The sequence below is a fragment of the Dendrobates tinctorius genome, unplaced genomic scaffold, assembly GCF_039654945.1.
Source record: "Dendrobates tinctorius isolate UK_male_01 unplaced genomic scaffold, ASM3965494v1 ptg000046l, whole genome shotgun sequence".
Lineage (NCBI taxonomy): Eukaryota > Metazoa > Chordata > Amphibia > Anura > Dendrobatidae > Dendrobates > Dendrobates tinctorius.
This window is the reverse complement of record NW_027361714.1, coordinates 41,723,616-41,739,329: the sequence shown is the minus strand read 5'-3', so window position 1 is coordinate 41,739,329 and position 15,714 is coordinate 41,723,616. Positions and strand designations below refer to the sequence as shown.

Here is a 15,714-nt window from a genome sequence, read left to right as displayed (position 1 = left end):
TTGTGTGTCTCAGAGGTTGAGAGCTGTGAGAGGCCAAGAGAAGTGGTTAGTGATAAAAGCTTGGATGCAGATGTGGAATTGGGGCTGTTAATGAGAATGTTGAATTCTCCCAGGATAAGGGTTGGTAGTTCTGAGGACATGAAGTGCGGCAGCCAGGCTGAGAAGTGGTCAAGGAAGTGAGTGGGTGAGCCTCGGGGCCGGTTTATGACCGCTACTCTGAGGGAGAGGGGATGGAAGAGTCTGATGGTGTAGACCTCAAAAGAAGGGAATGAGAGTGATGGAGCTGGGGAGATGACCTGGATAATGCATTGTGGCGACAGGAGTATGCCAAATCCACCACCAGGTCTGTTTGTGAGTCTCGGAGAATGGGTGAATTGTAAGCCACCATGAGAGATGGCAGTAGGAGAGACAGTGTCAGAATCCTGAGTCCAGGTTTCAGTGAGGGCCAACAGATTCAGAGAGTTGTAATTTCAACATTTTTATTGATTTTTCATATTCAATACATATTATGTAGTATAAACTATTACAACTATTTTTTAACTATTTTTTATCAAAAATGAAAATTTATGCACCTTTACACAAACATATAAAACATTTACACCCAATTAACAAAATAGTGCAACCCTTCCCCCACCCTCCAGTATAATCTATAAGTAGTTCACGGATAAAAGAGTAAAATTGTTTTACAGTTAAACAACTATCTATTGTAGTGCTTTTTGGTAAACAATGTTTCTGGTTTACCTTCAAAAACAACTAAATATATCCCTAAAGAATAGCCATGAAGGGAACATCAATACATCACCAAACCACAAAACTTCACACAAGGCAAGAGTAAAATTAAAAATCTTTATTTGAAACATTCATAAAATGTAAAAAAGCTAGGCAGATACCACAGGTACATAAAAAAGAAGGTGGGTAACCCAGGGGTTGACCAAAAGCACAAAGGTGCCAATGGTCATACATGTAGCATGCACAAAAAAGATAAATAAGACCATGGTTCTATGTAACTATGTACAAAAGCAGCCAATCAATTCTAATCATATATGCCATAGAGATACATTATAATAGATGCATATTGCGGTCATAATGAGCCACCTAAGTCTCATAGTTCATAGTAAAGTGCATAGATGTGCCAAAATAATAATTATGCAGTAATACTGAATCAATGTGACCAAGGAGGCAAACACATGAATGCAGGTGTAATAGCAGGAGAAAACCTCCTAATATCAAATATATCAATTTTTAGTCATATATGCCATAAATATACATTATAATTGATCCATGTTGTGGTCATAGTAAACCACCTAAGTCACATATTATATAGTAATAGGGCATAAATGTGCCTAAATGTAATAATTATACAATGATAAATAATGTGACTAAGGAGGCAAACACATGGACACAAGTATATTTGCATGAAAAGAAACCTAATATAGAGGCCAAAGATGTAAATATATTAAAAAACCACACAAATGTGTAAATGCCTAAGAATACATAGTTACCTGGAGTGCAATCCTGGGGTACCCACCACACGCGACGCGCGTTTCACAATGAAATGCTTCGTCCAAGGGGTGGTGGGGTACTGGCCAGATAGGGTATATAAATGAAAAGGAGGCAATAGCAAACGGAGAACATAATTAAGAAATTAATAATAATGTGTGACCAAACAAATTCATTGGACCCCCAGTGAAGGATGTGTGTGTGGTTTTACCTTCAGGTGCATACATGAAAAGATTTTTGGGGTTACCCACTCTAGAGCAAGCAACGTACAACTGTTCATGTGAAAAACATGGGCTCTCCAAATTAATGCCGGTTACTTTAAGTGATTGACCTTGTGCTTTGTTTATAGTCATAGCAAATGGAAGTCGGATTGGGAACTACAGACACTTAAAATTGAAGGGTATGTCGCTTGGTAGCAAAGGAATAAGCGGAATGTAAACATTTGCTCCTTTAGAGTTTGCCATAACAATAGTGTCTTCTATAACATTGGGGATGAAACTCTTAATGCACAATCTTGAGCCGTTACACATTTTTGATGGGTCAAGGTTCCGAAGCAAAATTATTGTGGCTCCTATTTTTAAAATGAGCTTATACGGTGGCATTCCTGGAGACTCCAAAGAATTCAGGAACGCCAATGGATACATTACTGCTTGTTCACTCTCCATGACTGATTCAGTGAACATGTATGTGGTTGCCAGACCAGGCAGCCTTCCCTGAATTATTAGATTTATGGAGCTGACAATATCATTTTTAGGCGCTAGGATTGCACGATCACAAAGCCATTGATGGTTGTTAAAATTGTTACAAATATCAGTGAAAACTTGGTCAATAAGTTCCATTACCGAAGATGTCATTTCACAAAAATCTTCCGGAAAGCAAATGAGACCAGTAGTGGAATCAGTAGGGAACCTGTCATTTCCATGGCATAGTAGCTGGTGTGTAAATTTGTCCGCAGTTGTATTTCCCATCAAATGAACCCGCATATTAGTAAGAGTTTGCTTCAGAACATGTATCCACAGATAAGAAGAATTTAGACAGGCATTCAGCTCATCCACTGGTGTTGCTCCCTTAAGAACAGGTAATGTCTGGCAGAAGTCACCTGCAAAAATCACAACAATTCCTCCCATTAAACAATCAGTTCCCCGCAGATCTTTCAAGGTGCGATCAAGGGCCTCGACCGCTTTCTTGTGCGCCATGGTACATTCATCTCAAATAATTACTTTGCAAGTTTGTTATACCTTAGCTTTCCCATGTGTTAGATTAAAGTGATAGCCATCTTGGCCATTTCAAAATATTATCGGATATTGCAGAGTATCATATGATCTATGTGTTTCTGCAATATGTTGAAGATTTTCGCTTCTTCGCTGAATAATTATATCTCGGCTTTGAAAGTCCTGTCCAACTATTACAATAGCTACTTCGTTAACAGTGGCAGAATGAAATGGCCTTTCATGCTCGCCAACCGGTGTCTTGTCTGCTCTTATTACAACTTGATATTCATCACTTGGCATTCTTCCTAAGGCTATTTTGAAAAGGTTTACTAACTGATTGTGCTGATGGAAAAATGTTTGCAAATTCAACACAATCTCTTTTCTTGTCTCAAGTATAGCTTCACAACGTCTATCTGCTTGCATTTGTTCATCTCCAAAAAACAATTTGTAAAAACTTTGGATCTTCATTTGCTACAGGAAGCATAGAACCGATTTTGATATATTTGGCCTTGGACTTTAAAAGTTGGCATAAATCCTGGTAGAAAATGGTATGACACCGCGCAACACTGGGAATCTTAAAGGGTGAATCAAATTACTCACTTGAAAAATGGAAATAATGTAATGTCCTGAGGCTGTTTGCCTGTACTTGAATATATGTGATGCCTTTTAATTAGATGGTAAAGCTGTCGAAATAAAAATAGTGATAAATAAATGACCACTAATGTTAGCCCAAAAGTGAACCCCTTAAGGGTTAAAACACTGACCTGAACTTGCTCACAATAGTGCACCAGACTATGTGGATGGCATACCATGAATCAACTGTAGTTTGGATATCAGAAGGAAAGGTGCCTCAAGGTCTTGGTATGATTTAAAATACTAAGCCAGAAAATAAAGAATAAATAAAGGAAAATACCACAAAGTATTAGTTGATTGAATAGAGGCTGGACGCTAACCTTGCTGAGTGCTAATTTCTAAGTGTCCTCAGTTGGACAACGAATAGCCTGAATGCTGTGCAAGTGCACATAGAGGTAAACCACCTGCAACGTGGATAATTATCAATATCAGCATGTGCCCGCTATCGTGGTGCAGGAATGTGTTACACTTACTTTGGCTGGCAGGTGATCAGTGGTGCAGGCGTGAGGGTGATAGCCGCTGCTGCTAGATTGTGAAGCAGTGGGAGCCGCCGCTACCTCGCGTGCTCCGGCCGTGAGCAATGCTGAGGAGATCGGCGCGTGGTGGGGGCGAGGTGTAGCGTGACATCACACTAAGGGAAGGATGGTGGCTCACAAGTGGCACAAAACCGACGCGTTTCGAGAGAAGGCTTCTCTCTTCATCAGGCATAAATCCTGCTTTCTGGAGTACAGCTGTCATACCAAAGGATGTCATCTGGAAAGATGAATTGTAGCTCCTAATATTTTTCAGAAAATGCTTGGACTCGGGAATTGTTCCTGACATGTATGATAGAAGTGGTTCAGGAGGTAGATTTAAAGGTGGCAAACTGACTTTGCCATTTGAGCAGCACATACCAGGCGATTCCAAGTTAAACTTCTTTGCTTGACAATGTTTGCAAATTATTTCCATTTTGCCAATTATGACTTTCTGATGTGACCTATAGTCTTGAATTGGGCTGTAGTGAAATGCTTCCAAACTGAAATCAGCCTGCCTGCATCTTTGCACATGTTGCATACGTCGTATGAGGTCATTTTCACAACGTTCATCCTTTTGTTCAGATGTTTCCATATTCCTTGCTTCAGCCTGCCTTAACAGATTCTTGTGAAGATGACATTCCTGTTGCTCTGATGTCTGAGCTGCCTTACATTTAGCCTGTCTCATCCATTTCTTTTCAAGCCGCGAGTCACATTGTTCACTTGTCTCAGCTCTTTGACACAATTTTCCTTTCCAAGCTTTTGGATGAGCTTGATCAATAGATGGTCGTTTTTTGGGCAGCATTTTAAAAAACAGTCCTTAGTATTATGACCCTTTAGTATTCACCTGACACTGATAAGAGATGTAATAGGATGAATAGTAAATACAGAGCAGCCCTCACACAGTATTACTATGACCTGAAGGAGCTCAAATCTTAGTAATGAAAATCGCCTCACAGGCAGACTTGTCTAGTTGCCCATAGCAACAAATCAGAGCTCAGCTTTCACTTTACCTCAGCAGCTTCAGTGATGTAAGCTCCCTGTATAGTAAGTAATAATGACAATATTACTATGAGGAATTTTTGGCCTGACCAATATTGCTGCTCAGTAATTATCATCCTTGCACATAGGGTGCATCCATCTGAGGCTGTGTGCCCACGTAAGAGTTCTTTTTTGTGTTTTTTAAGCGTTTTTACCGGCAAAAACGCTTAAAAGAAGCATCCATTTCATTTTAATGCATTATGCACTTTTTGTGCATATTGATGCATTTTTTTCTGCAAAAAAAATGCATCGAGGTAAAAAACGCAGCATGCGCATTAATTTTGCAGAAAAGTCCACGTTTTAGCTATTTTTATGAGACTGGGAACGCGCGGAAAAAATGTGCGTTTTCTGGGAAGGAGTCCGGTTTTCATGCAGAAATTTTCTGCATATGTGAGCACATAGCCTCAGTGTGTTTGCATGCGTGTGTGGTCCGTGCATGCGTGTGTGTGTGATGTGCATGTGGTATTTATGGGGTGGTGTTGTGGTATTTGTCGGGTGGTGTTTGTCTTGTGTGTGTCTAGAGTGGTCTGGTGTTTGTGTGGTGTGTTGTGGCATTTGTGTGGTGTTGTGCTTGTGGGTTGGTGTATGTGTGCTGTCTGTATCATGTTTGTACGGTGTTTGTGAAATGTTTGTGTGTTGTGTGTGGTGGTGAGGCCCCTTTAGCTGCGACGCTTTGGCGCCGTCGCTATAATCCCTCCCTGTCAGTCACAACTGTTGTTTTCCCCTCAGCACTTTTACTTTCACCTTCACATTTCTCCATTATATGTATAGAACCTAACTTTGGGGGCCCCAATCTCATGACGGGGGAACGCTAGCGAGATTTAACATGCACAGTTTTCTGCTCCTGTGGGTGGAGAGGGGGTGTGCCAAATTTCACCCAAATCGGGCGAGAACTGTGGATTTGTATAGAGCGGTCTAATACAGATTTCACATTTCCCCATTATATGTATAGGGTTAACTTCGGGGGCCCCAATCTCATGACGGGGTCATTAGCTAGATGTAACATGCGCCGTATTCTGCTCCTGTGGGTGGAGAGGGGGCATACCAAATTTCACCAAAATCGGGCGAGAACTGTGGATTTGTATAGAGCAGGCTTCTACAGATTTTGAGTTGTATATATATAGATTTTGATCAAAATATATAAGCCCATTACTACATCACAGCAAACTTCTGCTCTATAAGGCCAGGGTCACATTTGCGAGAAACTCGCATGAGTCTCGCATCTCAATACCTGGCACTGCCACCGGCACTCGGGACCGGATTGTGTGGCTGCATGTATTTCTATGCAGCTGAGTGCTCCGGTCCAAGTGCCGGCAGCAATTGAGATGCGAGACTCATGCGAGTTTCTCGCAAGTGTGATCCCGGCCTTAGGTGTAGCAGTGTGCATCGAGGACTGCCACCATAACACTTCACCAGCAGAAGGTTGGGGAGGCGAGCCAGGTGACCAACAGCACCCATACTGCAAAGCCTCAATAACTCTTGAGTCACACCTCCCTAAAAACATAGCACCATAGTAACAATGAGCACCAACATCAAGTAAACTCATCGAAATACTCACTTTTATATGGAAAGGGACAAATATTTTCAGGACCCTTTTGTTCATAAGTGATGGTATAATCACAGATCATAAAACACCCTTTAAATTTCCATCTAATGGGTATGATATAATATATCGGTGCTATCCATTCATTCATCCATTTAAATCAGGAGATTGGGGCATTGCAGGAAGTGGTTACAGCTGTAATTATTCCAAGGCACAGTGACAGCCTGCTTCTACATTCATTTTCTCCCTGTAGCTACTGCTCCAGTAAGATTGCCAAGCATAATTTTAAGGGCACCATCACACCTGCTTGTTTTCCATCTATCCTTGCACTTTTCTGGCCTTATAAAGTCACAGCTGACAATGAAAGACAGTAGGAAAGGAGGAGATAGATGGAAAACAAGAAGTTGAAAAAGGTGCGCTTAAATGATTGGCTCCGCCATGATGCACCGAGCGCCTGTACTGGGTTTGAACAATCATTCTTTGCTGACAGAGTCCCTTTAAATGCTATTTACCTGCAGATTACCATAAATATAACTGCCACAGGAGTGGTATTCCAGTGTTTCCAGGAGAACAGTAAATTACTGTCACAACTCTGTTGTTGGTTGACAAGGGACCAGGGGCTCCTTCCCTGTCCCTAAAGCTAGGGGATGCCCTGTTCCCTGAGTTACTTCTGAAGGTGAAGATATCGGGCCATGTACCTTGCCTTATCTCCTGAATCTGCCCTCCTTCTGTACCCTTCCCCCATCCAAGGAAGAGGGGAGTAGTAGTGCACTGTAGTACACCAACCAGACAAACATATCAAAAGATAGGGGAGGGGAAAAGGAAAGTCAGCTCACCATAGCATGCTGGTCTGTAATAGTGGAAGCCCTCTGCATGGAGCCGCCCCAGTCCAGGGCATCAGCAATCAGCAGAAAAAAAAGAGAAGATATGTGCTCCAGCGATGAAACAATCCACTGATGTATTAAAAACAGTTTTTTATTTGCTTTTTAAAAACATGAAAAAACAATGTGGGTAACACAAGAGGTAGAAATATGACCAATGAGTTTCAGCAATTAAGCCTTAGCTCCGCCCCTACTGGTCACATGGTGCTAACGTCATCACAGGTCCTGCTGCACCACTGAAAGAATATTACAGTGCAGGTGCAGCGTTCATTTCTTTTTCTTGCACCTGCGCTGTAATATTCTTTCAGTGGTGCAGCAGGACCTGTGATGACGTCAGCACCATGTGACCAGTAGGGGCGGAGCAAAGCGGGGCAGCGGTGCAGCAGGCACCAGAAAAAGAAATGAACACTGAGGAGGCAGAGCCAAATTCAAAAGCTGGACGTGACTGATGTATGTGAGGCTATGTGTCCAGGGGGGAAAGCCCTGCCCCCCTGACATATATCAGGTATGTCTGACCAATTTTAAAAGCGATTATTTTGGTTGTGGAAGGGACGCTAAATAAAAGAGCCACCTTGACAGAATGCAGCATTAGTGCTGCACAAGGTGGCTCTTTTACTTAAAAACGCCTGGGGGGGGTGACAGGTTCGCTTTAATTTTTTTGTGATGGCTGATTGACAACTCTGGTCAGGCAGGTCATACTGGTTGTAACCAAGATTTCCCAGAAACAGAAGAGATTACACAAGTAATAAAATAGATGACATAATTAGAAATTAACATAATAGAACAGTGCTCTGTTATTATCTCAGGGACGTAAACTCTTCACATAGAATTTGCTGTAAATGGTTGTACTGATGAACATGTAATGACAATAAATGAAGGGGTTGAACACTTATTATTTGTTGTAATAAATGTGTTGTGGACATGATTCATAGCAATTATTACTACTATATATGTAGTACAGGATCTGCGCCTGCACTTGTTAGTGCGGGTTTCCTCATACACCACACAGCTCTCCTGTTCTCAATATTGCAGTTAATAGAATTGGAGGAAACTGGTGGAGAGTGTGTGAGGTAGGCTTCAGGAGAAGAACCAGCAATACCACAGTGATACAGTACTTATTTATTACTAAATGCCACAACATCTTGTCTCAAAAGCCGGGTTCAGATGACTGTATTTCACGGTTTGTATATGGTATGCAATTTCTGGGCTGAGCTTGGGTCTCTTGACCCAAATGAGGCTATAATTTCCAGCTTATGAGGCTGTAGTTTCAGAAGATCCACAGTCATTCATGGCATTGCAGTCCATATAAGGGTTGTCAACCTGTTTTTTTTATTTTTCTGGACAACATATCCAAAAATCACAGACAGACAATATTGAAGGACTATAATAAATCATTACGATTCTGAGTGGTTTATCTCTATGACTCGTGATTCGTGATGATGAAGACATTGTATGAATTGATTCTGAACTGTAAAATGCTGATAATTACAGTCACAACTTTCTCGAGCTTCACTACTTAAAGTTATTTGTAGATTTCTACCAAACACTGCCTTAATGTCTTTATTGCACGATTAACCATCTAATTATTTTTCAGGAGCTATGTGTGTCGTTCGTTCTGCTCCAGGAGTAGAAGTAGACAGAAGCTGGTGCCAATGGAACTTTCTCAAAATAATGCTTAGAGCTCACATCTGAGCAATAAGTAAGAAGATGCTGTGGTTTAGATTCCGTTTTCCTCTGATGCATTTGCAATATCTGCTTTCATATAATTATAAATATTGTTTATGTACTAAATGAAATTCCCATAATGAGTTCTGCAGTTATAAATGATAGTGTCATGCTTTCTGTAAATACTTTGTAGGTCAATCTGTAAGAAAAAATGAAATATTTCTGATAAATTGCACTATGGCAAGTAATGACTAGCTCTGCCAAGACTGTTTTCCCCTTTCCTGCTGTATGATCATTTGATATTGTTGATACGATTGCACAATGACCAACAAAATTATTCCTAGTACTGTTATCTACAATGTGCTGCTAGTATAATGAATGGTATTTATAATCAGTGTATATTACCTATTGATCCATCATTGTATTAAATACATATTGTAGTGTTATTATTGTCATGAAAAATCTAAAACAATGTTGGTTTTTACAATAAAAATAAATTTTCAACATGCTTTATATTTTATTCCACTGGTCCACATACTAATGGTTCAATTATATGCCAACAAGGAAAAGAAAAACAGATGATAATGGATTGGTTTTTATCATGATAGCACCTGCAAGAAAGTTTTTTTTGTCACTGAATAATAAATAAGAAGGTCTTCTTTTAAATTCTGTTTTAAGAGTGTTATCCCATGAAGGAAATATATCAACTATTACATAAAGAGCAGATTGCTGGGATTGCAACAGAATATTAGAATGGGAATCCAAAAGCATTAATTCCATCCCACTGCATGACCATGTGAGAAGTTTGAATGGAGGAGTGGTCATGCATGTCACATACAGAGGTGGAGAGCCATTTAATGTATATAGGGTCAACCAGCAGGTACAATACTCATTGTCCATTAGAGTAACTGGTAGGGCCTCCAGCTATGATAAATGTATCACCTATCCCATGGATAGTTATGGATTAGGTGAATAAGAATATGATATCAATGCACTACTGTAAATCTAATCATCTAGGTAATATCACATTAGCTAGGAGTCGACCTTCTATTAGACGATCAAATGGTCTTTCTGTGCTTCCTCTGTATCAAAGATGTTCTAACAAACAGGTGAAGATAAATGCCCCTACACTGACTGACCATCTCTAGGTCACACCAGCGACATCAACATGGCACAATGAAAATGCAATATTCTAGTGCCATCTCTACAATAATGATGTTAAAGTAACCCACGGATGTATCTGAGGAACATTGCTATTATAAAAGGAAGGTTTTTCAGCTTTGGGAAACCACATAAGTATGATATCAACTCGAATCATGAATATCATAGTTATGTTTGGTATGACTAGAGTTGTAAAAATGTGCTAGAAACATAAAGGTTATATTATTCCACAAGTTTTCTATGAGAACATATGACATAAATTATAATTGTGTCCTGAAACTGACTGTCTTTGCATATAATCAAACATCCTCTTTTCGACTGACCAGGAGATGTGATGTGTCTGAATGGAAACTTTTAAAATATTTCCACCATATTACAAGAAGAAAGTGAAAGTTGTGTTGATCCGCTTTTATGAGGTGAGAGGTATCATTGGGACAGATAAAACCAAACAAATGTTGATCTGTGCCTTGGTCAAAAATGATGCCAAGCACCATTGCGATATGACACCAGAGCCAAGGACCAATATCCCACCAGGATAGCAAGTCATGGGTCTGGTTCCAGAACTGTCCAACCCAAATTAAACCGGAAGCAACTACAGCTCTTAGAGTGGACTGGACTATTCATTTCCACTAATTCTTCAGCAAATGGGAGAGTGTGATCCCCAAATGCATATAAATATGCAGTTTGTTTTTTGAGAACACAAGCGCAAGAATTTGCAGAATGCCTGGCAGTGCAATCTGAATGGCAACCAACCCTCAGAGGGTCATGAGCCATTGCCCACCACCAGACCTACATTTGAATACTGTAGATGTTTTGTGTACAACAAAATGAGACATGTTAGCTCTAACTGCTCTGACAAAAAAAAGAATACTCCCCACCCAAACTGATTGTGGGCAGAGTAGAAGGGAAGCACAAAGATAATTTTCAGTCCATTACTGTGCGCAAAACTGTCACTTTCGGCCTGCAGTACATCGGTGTGGGAATGACTGTGGTCTGTTCTTAACTTGTTTCATCTAAATAGGAAATTCTAAAAAAAAAGGCTCACTATAATTGGAATTGGACAAATCAGCCTTGCTCTGCTTATAGCCCGGGATTCCCTTGACTGGAATGCAGAGAGGAAATTAAAGGAAGTGGGAATGTCTGAGAACATTTGCACCAATGTCTTATTAGGTACTAATCTGGGACTGTTATTTATTTATAACACTGGATGTCACAGCACTTTATTCCATTATTGGACACAAATTGGGACTAGAATATATAGAATTTTACCTGAACATAGATCCTAAAAAATGGAACAAAAACTTTTTTTGCTGGCAGGTCTGCGTTTTATATTGGAGCATAACCTTTTAATGGTTGAAGATAAACTATACCTGCAGCAGCTTGGGACCGCCATTTGGACTCAGGTCGTCTCAAGTTTTGCAAATTTGTTTATGGGACGATTCGAGTCCCTATAATCAATTATGGCAGATGAGCATAAAACGTTCATTAAATACTATGGCAGATATATTGATGATCTGATCATCATATGAATTGGTGTGGAACAAGAGGCTATAAAATATGCGCTTATATTGCGAGTGATAAAATTATATATCTAGATTTGAAATTATTTCATACAGATAGTACTATCGTGAGCAAAACACACTTCAAAACAGTTGTTGGAAATGGGTGTCTAGATTTCAACAGTGCCCATTTACTAAAATGGAAAAAGAATATCCCATCAAGTCAATTTCACCGAATCAGGAGAAATTGTACATTAACGTGTCATTACATTAACCAATCAAAAATTCTTGAAAAAACTTTAAAGAAAAAAAATATCCCATTGGAATTGTGGTAACAGCCTTCCAAAAAATGTTTAATTTAACACAATCGGTTTGTCTCAATAAACAAAATAAGAAGGTAAGGAGGATAAAAATCTTTGGAGACACAATTTTATCTCAGCATAATCAGTATATCAAATAAATATTGGTACTTATTGAGAAAGGACCCTATATTAAAAACAATTTTACCAAAAGAACCACAAATCAACTTCAGAAGGAGTACAACGGTAAAAAACATGATAGCTCCAAGTTGAAGGAAAAAAAATCAGTGCTGATCCATTGGTATATAAAAGGGAGGGATGAGTCTCTAAATGCTTTTTTAAAAAATGCTGCTGCTGCAGAATTATGAATCATGGAGCTAAAGAAATTAAGTCTAATAGTATGGGAGAAAAACATAGGACCTCACAAAACTCAACATGCAATTCTGATCAAGTGATTTATGTGGTAACCTGTGTCTGTGGTCCACAATATATGGGTTGTACCACCCAGACCTTTAGAGCATGCATGAATGGCCACAGGGAGGGGGGACAGGGCACTGAGGGGTGAATATGGGAGGATGGGGGTATTGTGGGGGAGGGGGGACAGGGCACTGTGGAGGTGAATGTGAGAGAATGGGGGTATTGTGGGGGCTGAAGTGGAGGAGGGGGACAAGGCACTGAGGGCTGAATGTGAGAGGATTGGGTATTGTGAGGGCTGAAGTGGGGGAGGGGGGGCAGGGCACTGGAGGTGAATGTGAGGATGGGGGTATCATGGGGGACATGGCACTGGGGGTGAATGTGAGAGGATGGGGTATTGTGAGGGCTGAGGTGGGTGAGGGGCTGATTATTACACTGCTTTGTTAGGAGATTATATGCACCCTATTACATGTAATAGATGCTGTCTGGGGGGCTGGAGATGGGGAGGTCGGGGGCTTTTGATACTTGCCAGCTGGGTCTATTACTAGTATTAGTATAACATGCTCCCATATAGTAACCACGAGCTACATCACATTTAAAGGGAATCTGTCACCCCCCTGGACATATATGACCTATTAATATGAGCATACAGGTAATAGAAATGTTACACTAGTCCTACCTACCTGTATGTCTCATATTAATGGTCTTGTTGCTGAGAAATGTTATATTCTCTCTTTATGTTAATGATTTCTTCCAGGCTCTGGGGCGTGCAGTGCCAGGAAAAAATCCCTGCCTCCTGTCATTGTAATACATCCCCCCTCCCATGCACGTCAGTTATGGTCCTGGAAACCTGGACCCTACACTCCCTCTGGAATGCATACCTCATCCTCCCTTTTGTGGGCACTGCAATCAGGGATCTTCTGCGCAGTCGACTTCCGCTCCAGTGACCTCCGGTGTACGTGCCAATAAGGTGCTATCCCTACTTCCTCCCTGCACAGTCATCACCATGTACACATGGTTCCTAGCAATGACTGTGCAGGGAGGAAATGAGGAGAGCATCTTTTCTGCGCACACACCGGAGGTCACAGTGACTCACCTGCGCAGTGCTCATAGAAGGGAGGAAGATGTACAGATTGTGGTGACTCGCAGGGTGCAGGCACGGGATTCCAGCGCCATAACTGACATACATGGGAGTGGGGTAGTACTGTAATGAAGAGAGGAGGCAGGAATTTCTTACAGCACTGCCTGCCTTGGAGCCTGGAAGAAATATAACATTTCTCAGCAACAAGACCATTAATAAGAGGCATACAGGTAGGACTAGTGTAACATTTCTATTACCTGTATGCCCATATTAATAGGTCATATATGTCCCGGAGGGTGACAGATTACCTTTAAAGCACCGCTCCAGCATTTTTTTTATTTCCACGCTGGAGTAGCGCCTTAAAATCCAAGACCTCTACTGTCTGGTACTCACCCTCCGGCGTTATCAACTGTTTTCGCCTCCTTTTGGCTCCATCTCCTGCAGTTTGTGACCTGTCCGCTGCCCCAGTGTTTCATGGAGCAGTGCAGAGGTTTCTAATGAATGTAAGTCTATGAGAGCCTCTTTATGGCTTCTTTCTTGCCTTGTTCTCACCTCTATCTATGTCTTTTATAGACTTACATTGAGAGCTTTTGACGTAGCTTCTAACTACCGGCCATTCAGAAGCTGAGCTCAGAGGATGAGTATATGACCGGGGCAGGGGACTTGCACTTAAAGCACCACTCCAGTGGTGGAAAAAAAACCCAGCTGGACTGGTGCTTTAATAATAAGCAATTTATTATTATAAAGTTAATTCCAGCTTGGCATAAATGTATGCAGTCACTTTATGTGACTGCAGACTGCCAAATCATGACAGGTAGCGCCTGCTGCATGAGCCCCCAATATCACTGGTGTTATCAGGCAGTCATGCGACCACATGTTTGCTATGTGTATGTGTCGACTGGAAAGGTTTGGTTTCTCTCAATAGAAGAGAATTGAAGCCGAAAGAGTCATCACATGACAACCTGCTCAAATCTGTGATACTGGGGCCATTGTTACTGTACATGGGGGGACTCAGGGGACATTATTATATGTTCAGTGGGCACTTAAGCATTAGTATTATAGGGGCACTCAGAGTATTGTGACCAACAAAGTTGCATATGGGGTATTATTACTTTTACCTTTTAGGGCATTAATATTTTTTTAGGGGAGAATTTTACTATCTAGAGAGCACAAAGGTGTCATTATTAAAATGTAAGGGGCATAGTGGTAGCATTATTATGTGGGGCAGGTAAGAAGAGCCGTTATAGAACCACAAAGCAGGTGCTGTAGGACAAATACTGCAGCAGCAGCTCAGTATTGGGGAATCAGCAGAATGAGTAGTTTGCACAGGGTGGGGATAGATATGGACGGTGCAGTAAATGTAAGAAGCCAAATTTGTCTTTCTTGTAATCTCTGCAGATAAGTCCTGTTTGGAGAATTTGTCATTTCGGTCTGGGCCAGATGGAAAAGACGGGAAAAGTGAACGACTTCATAAGAAAGAACGTCAGCTGTAAGTCACCATCTGTAACTGTAGTGTGATCTCTTATATGTTCTGCAGGACTGATATCTACCACTAGAGTTGAGCGAAACGGGTCGAAAAAATTCAAAAGTCACCGACTTTTGGCAAAGTCGGGTTTCATGAAACGAAACCAGACCCTAGGATGAGGTCGGCCACGAGGTCGGCGACTTACGCGCCAAAGTCGCGTTTCAAAAGTTTGTTTTGCGCTCTTTTTCAGCCAATCAGGATCCACGGACACTGTGGGCAACGTGATGACCTAGGCACGGGTCACCACCATCTTTCAGAAGGGCATGCAAGTGATTGGCTTGCTTTGGTGGGCATCACAGGGGGTATAAAAGGGCGTGCACGCCGACCGCCATCTTACTTCTGCCGATCTTAGTATAGGGAGAGGTTGCTGCTGATTCTGTAGGGAGAGCGTTAGGCAGGGAAGAAGACAAAAAAACTGCTTCTGCTGCTAGCGATTTGGCCTGCACAACACACAGGTCACTGTGTGTGCAGTGCAAGGGGAGGCTATATTGTGGTGTATCAGTGGTGTTAGTTGTTGGGCTGCCTTTTAAGGCTTCCTGACACGCTGGCATTGCTGTCTACCCACTGCTCCGCAAACTGCTTTTTTAAAAGCAATCCAATCTCCCTTATCCTCTAGTCACTTTTGTCACAGCTGTGCCATCGAGCCTGTCACATAGCGCTCAGATATCAGTGGGCCTCACACAATCCACAAGTGTCCAGTGTCCAAAAGTGTGCGCAGAGATTCAAAATCTCCATTATCCTCTCGTCAC

At 41.3% G+C, this 15,714-nt stretch overlaps 1 protein-coding gene across 1 annotated transcript in view; it reads left to right on the top strand.

Annotated features, from left to right (window-relative positions):
• Positions 1–9,492, top strand: part of SLC2A12 (solute carrier family 2 member 12) — a 119,197-nt gene extending 109,705 nt beyond the window's left edge. The window contains exon 5 of the mRNA XM_073575847.1: positions 8,916–9,492. Within this exon, the coding sequence (XP_073431948.1) occupies positions 8,916–9,000 (85 nt within the window). The 3' untranslated portion in view covers positions 9,001–9,492. The remainder of the gene's footprint in view (positions 1–8,915) is intronic.
• Positions 9,493–15,714: the final 6,222 nt, after the last annotated feature.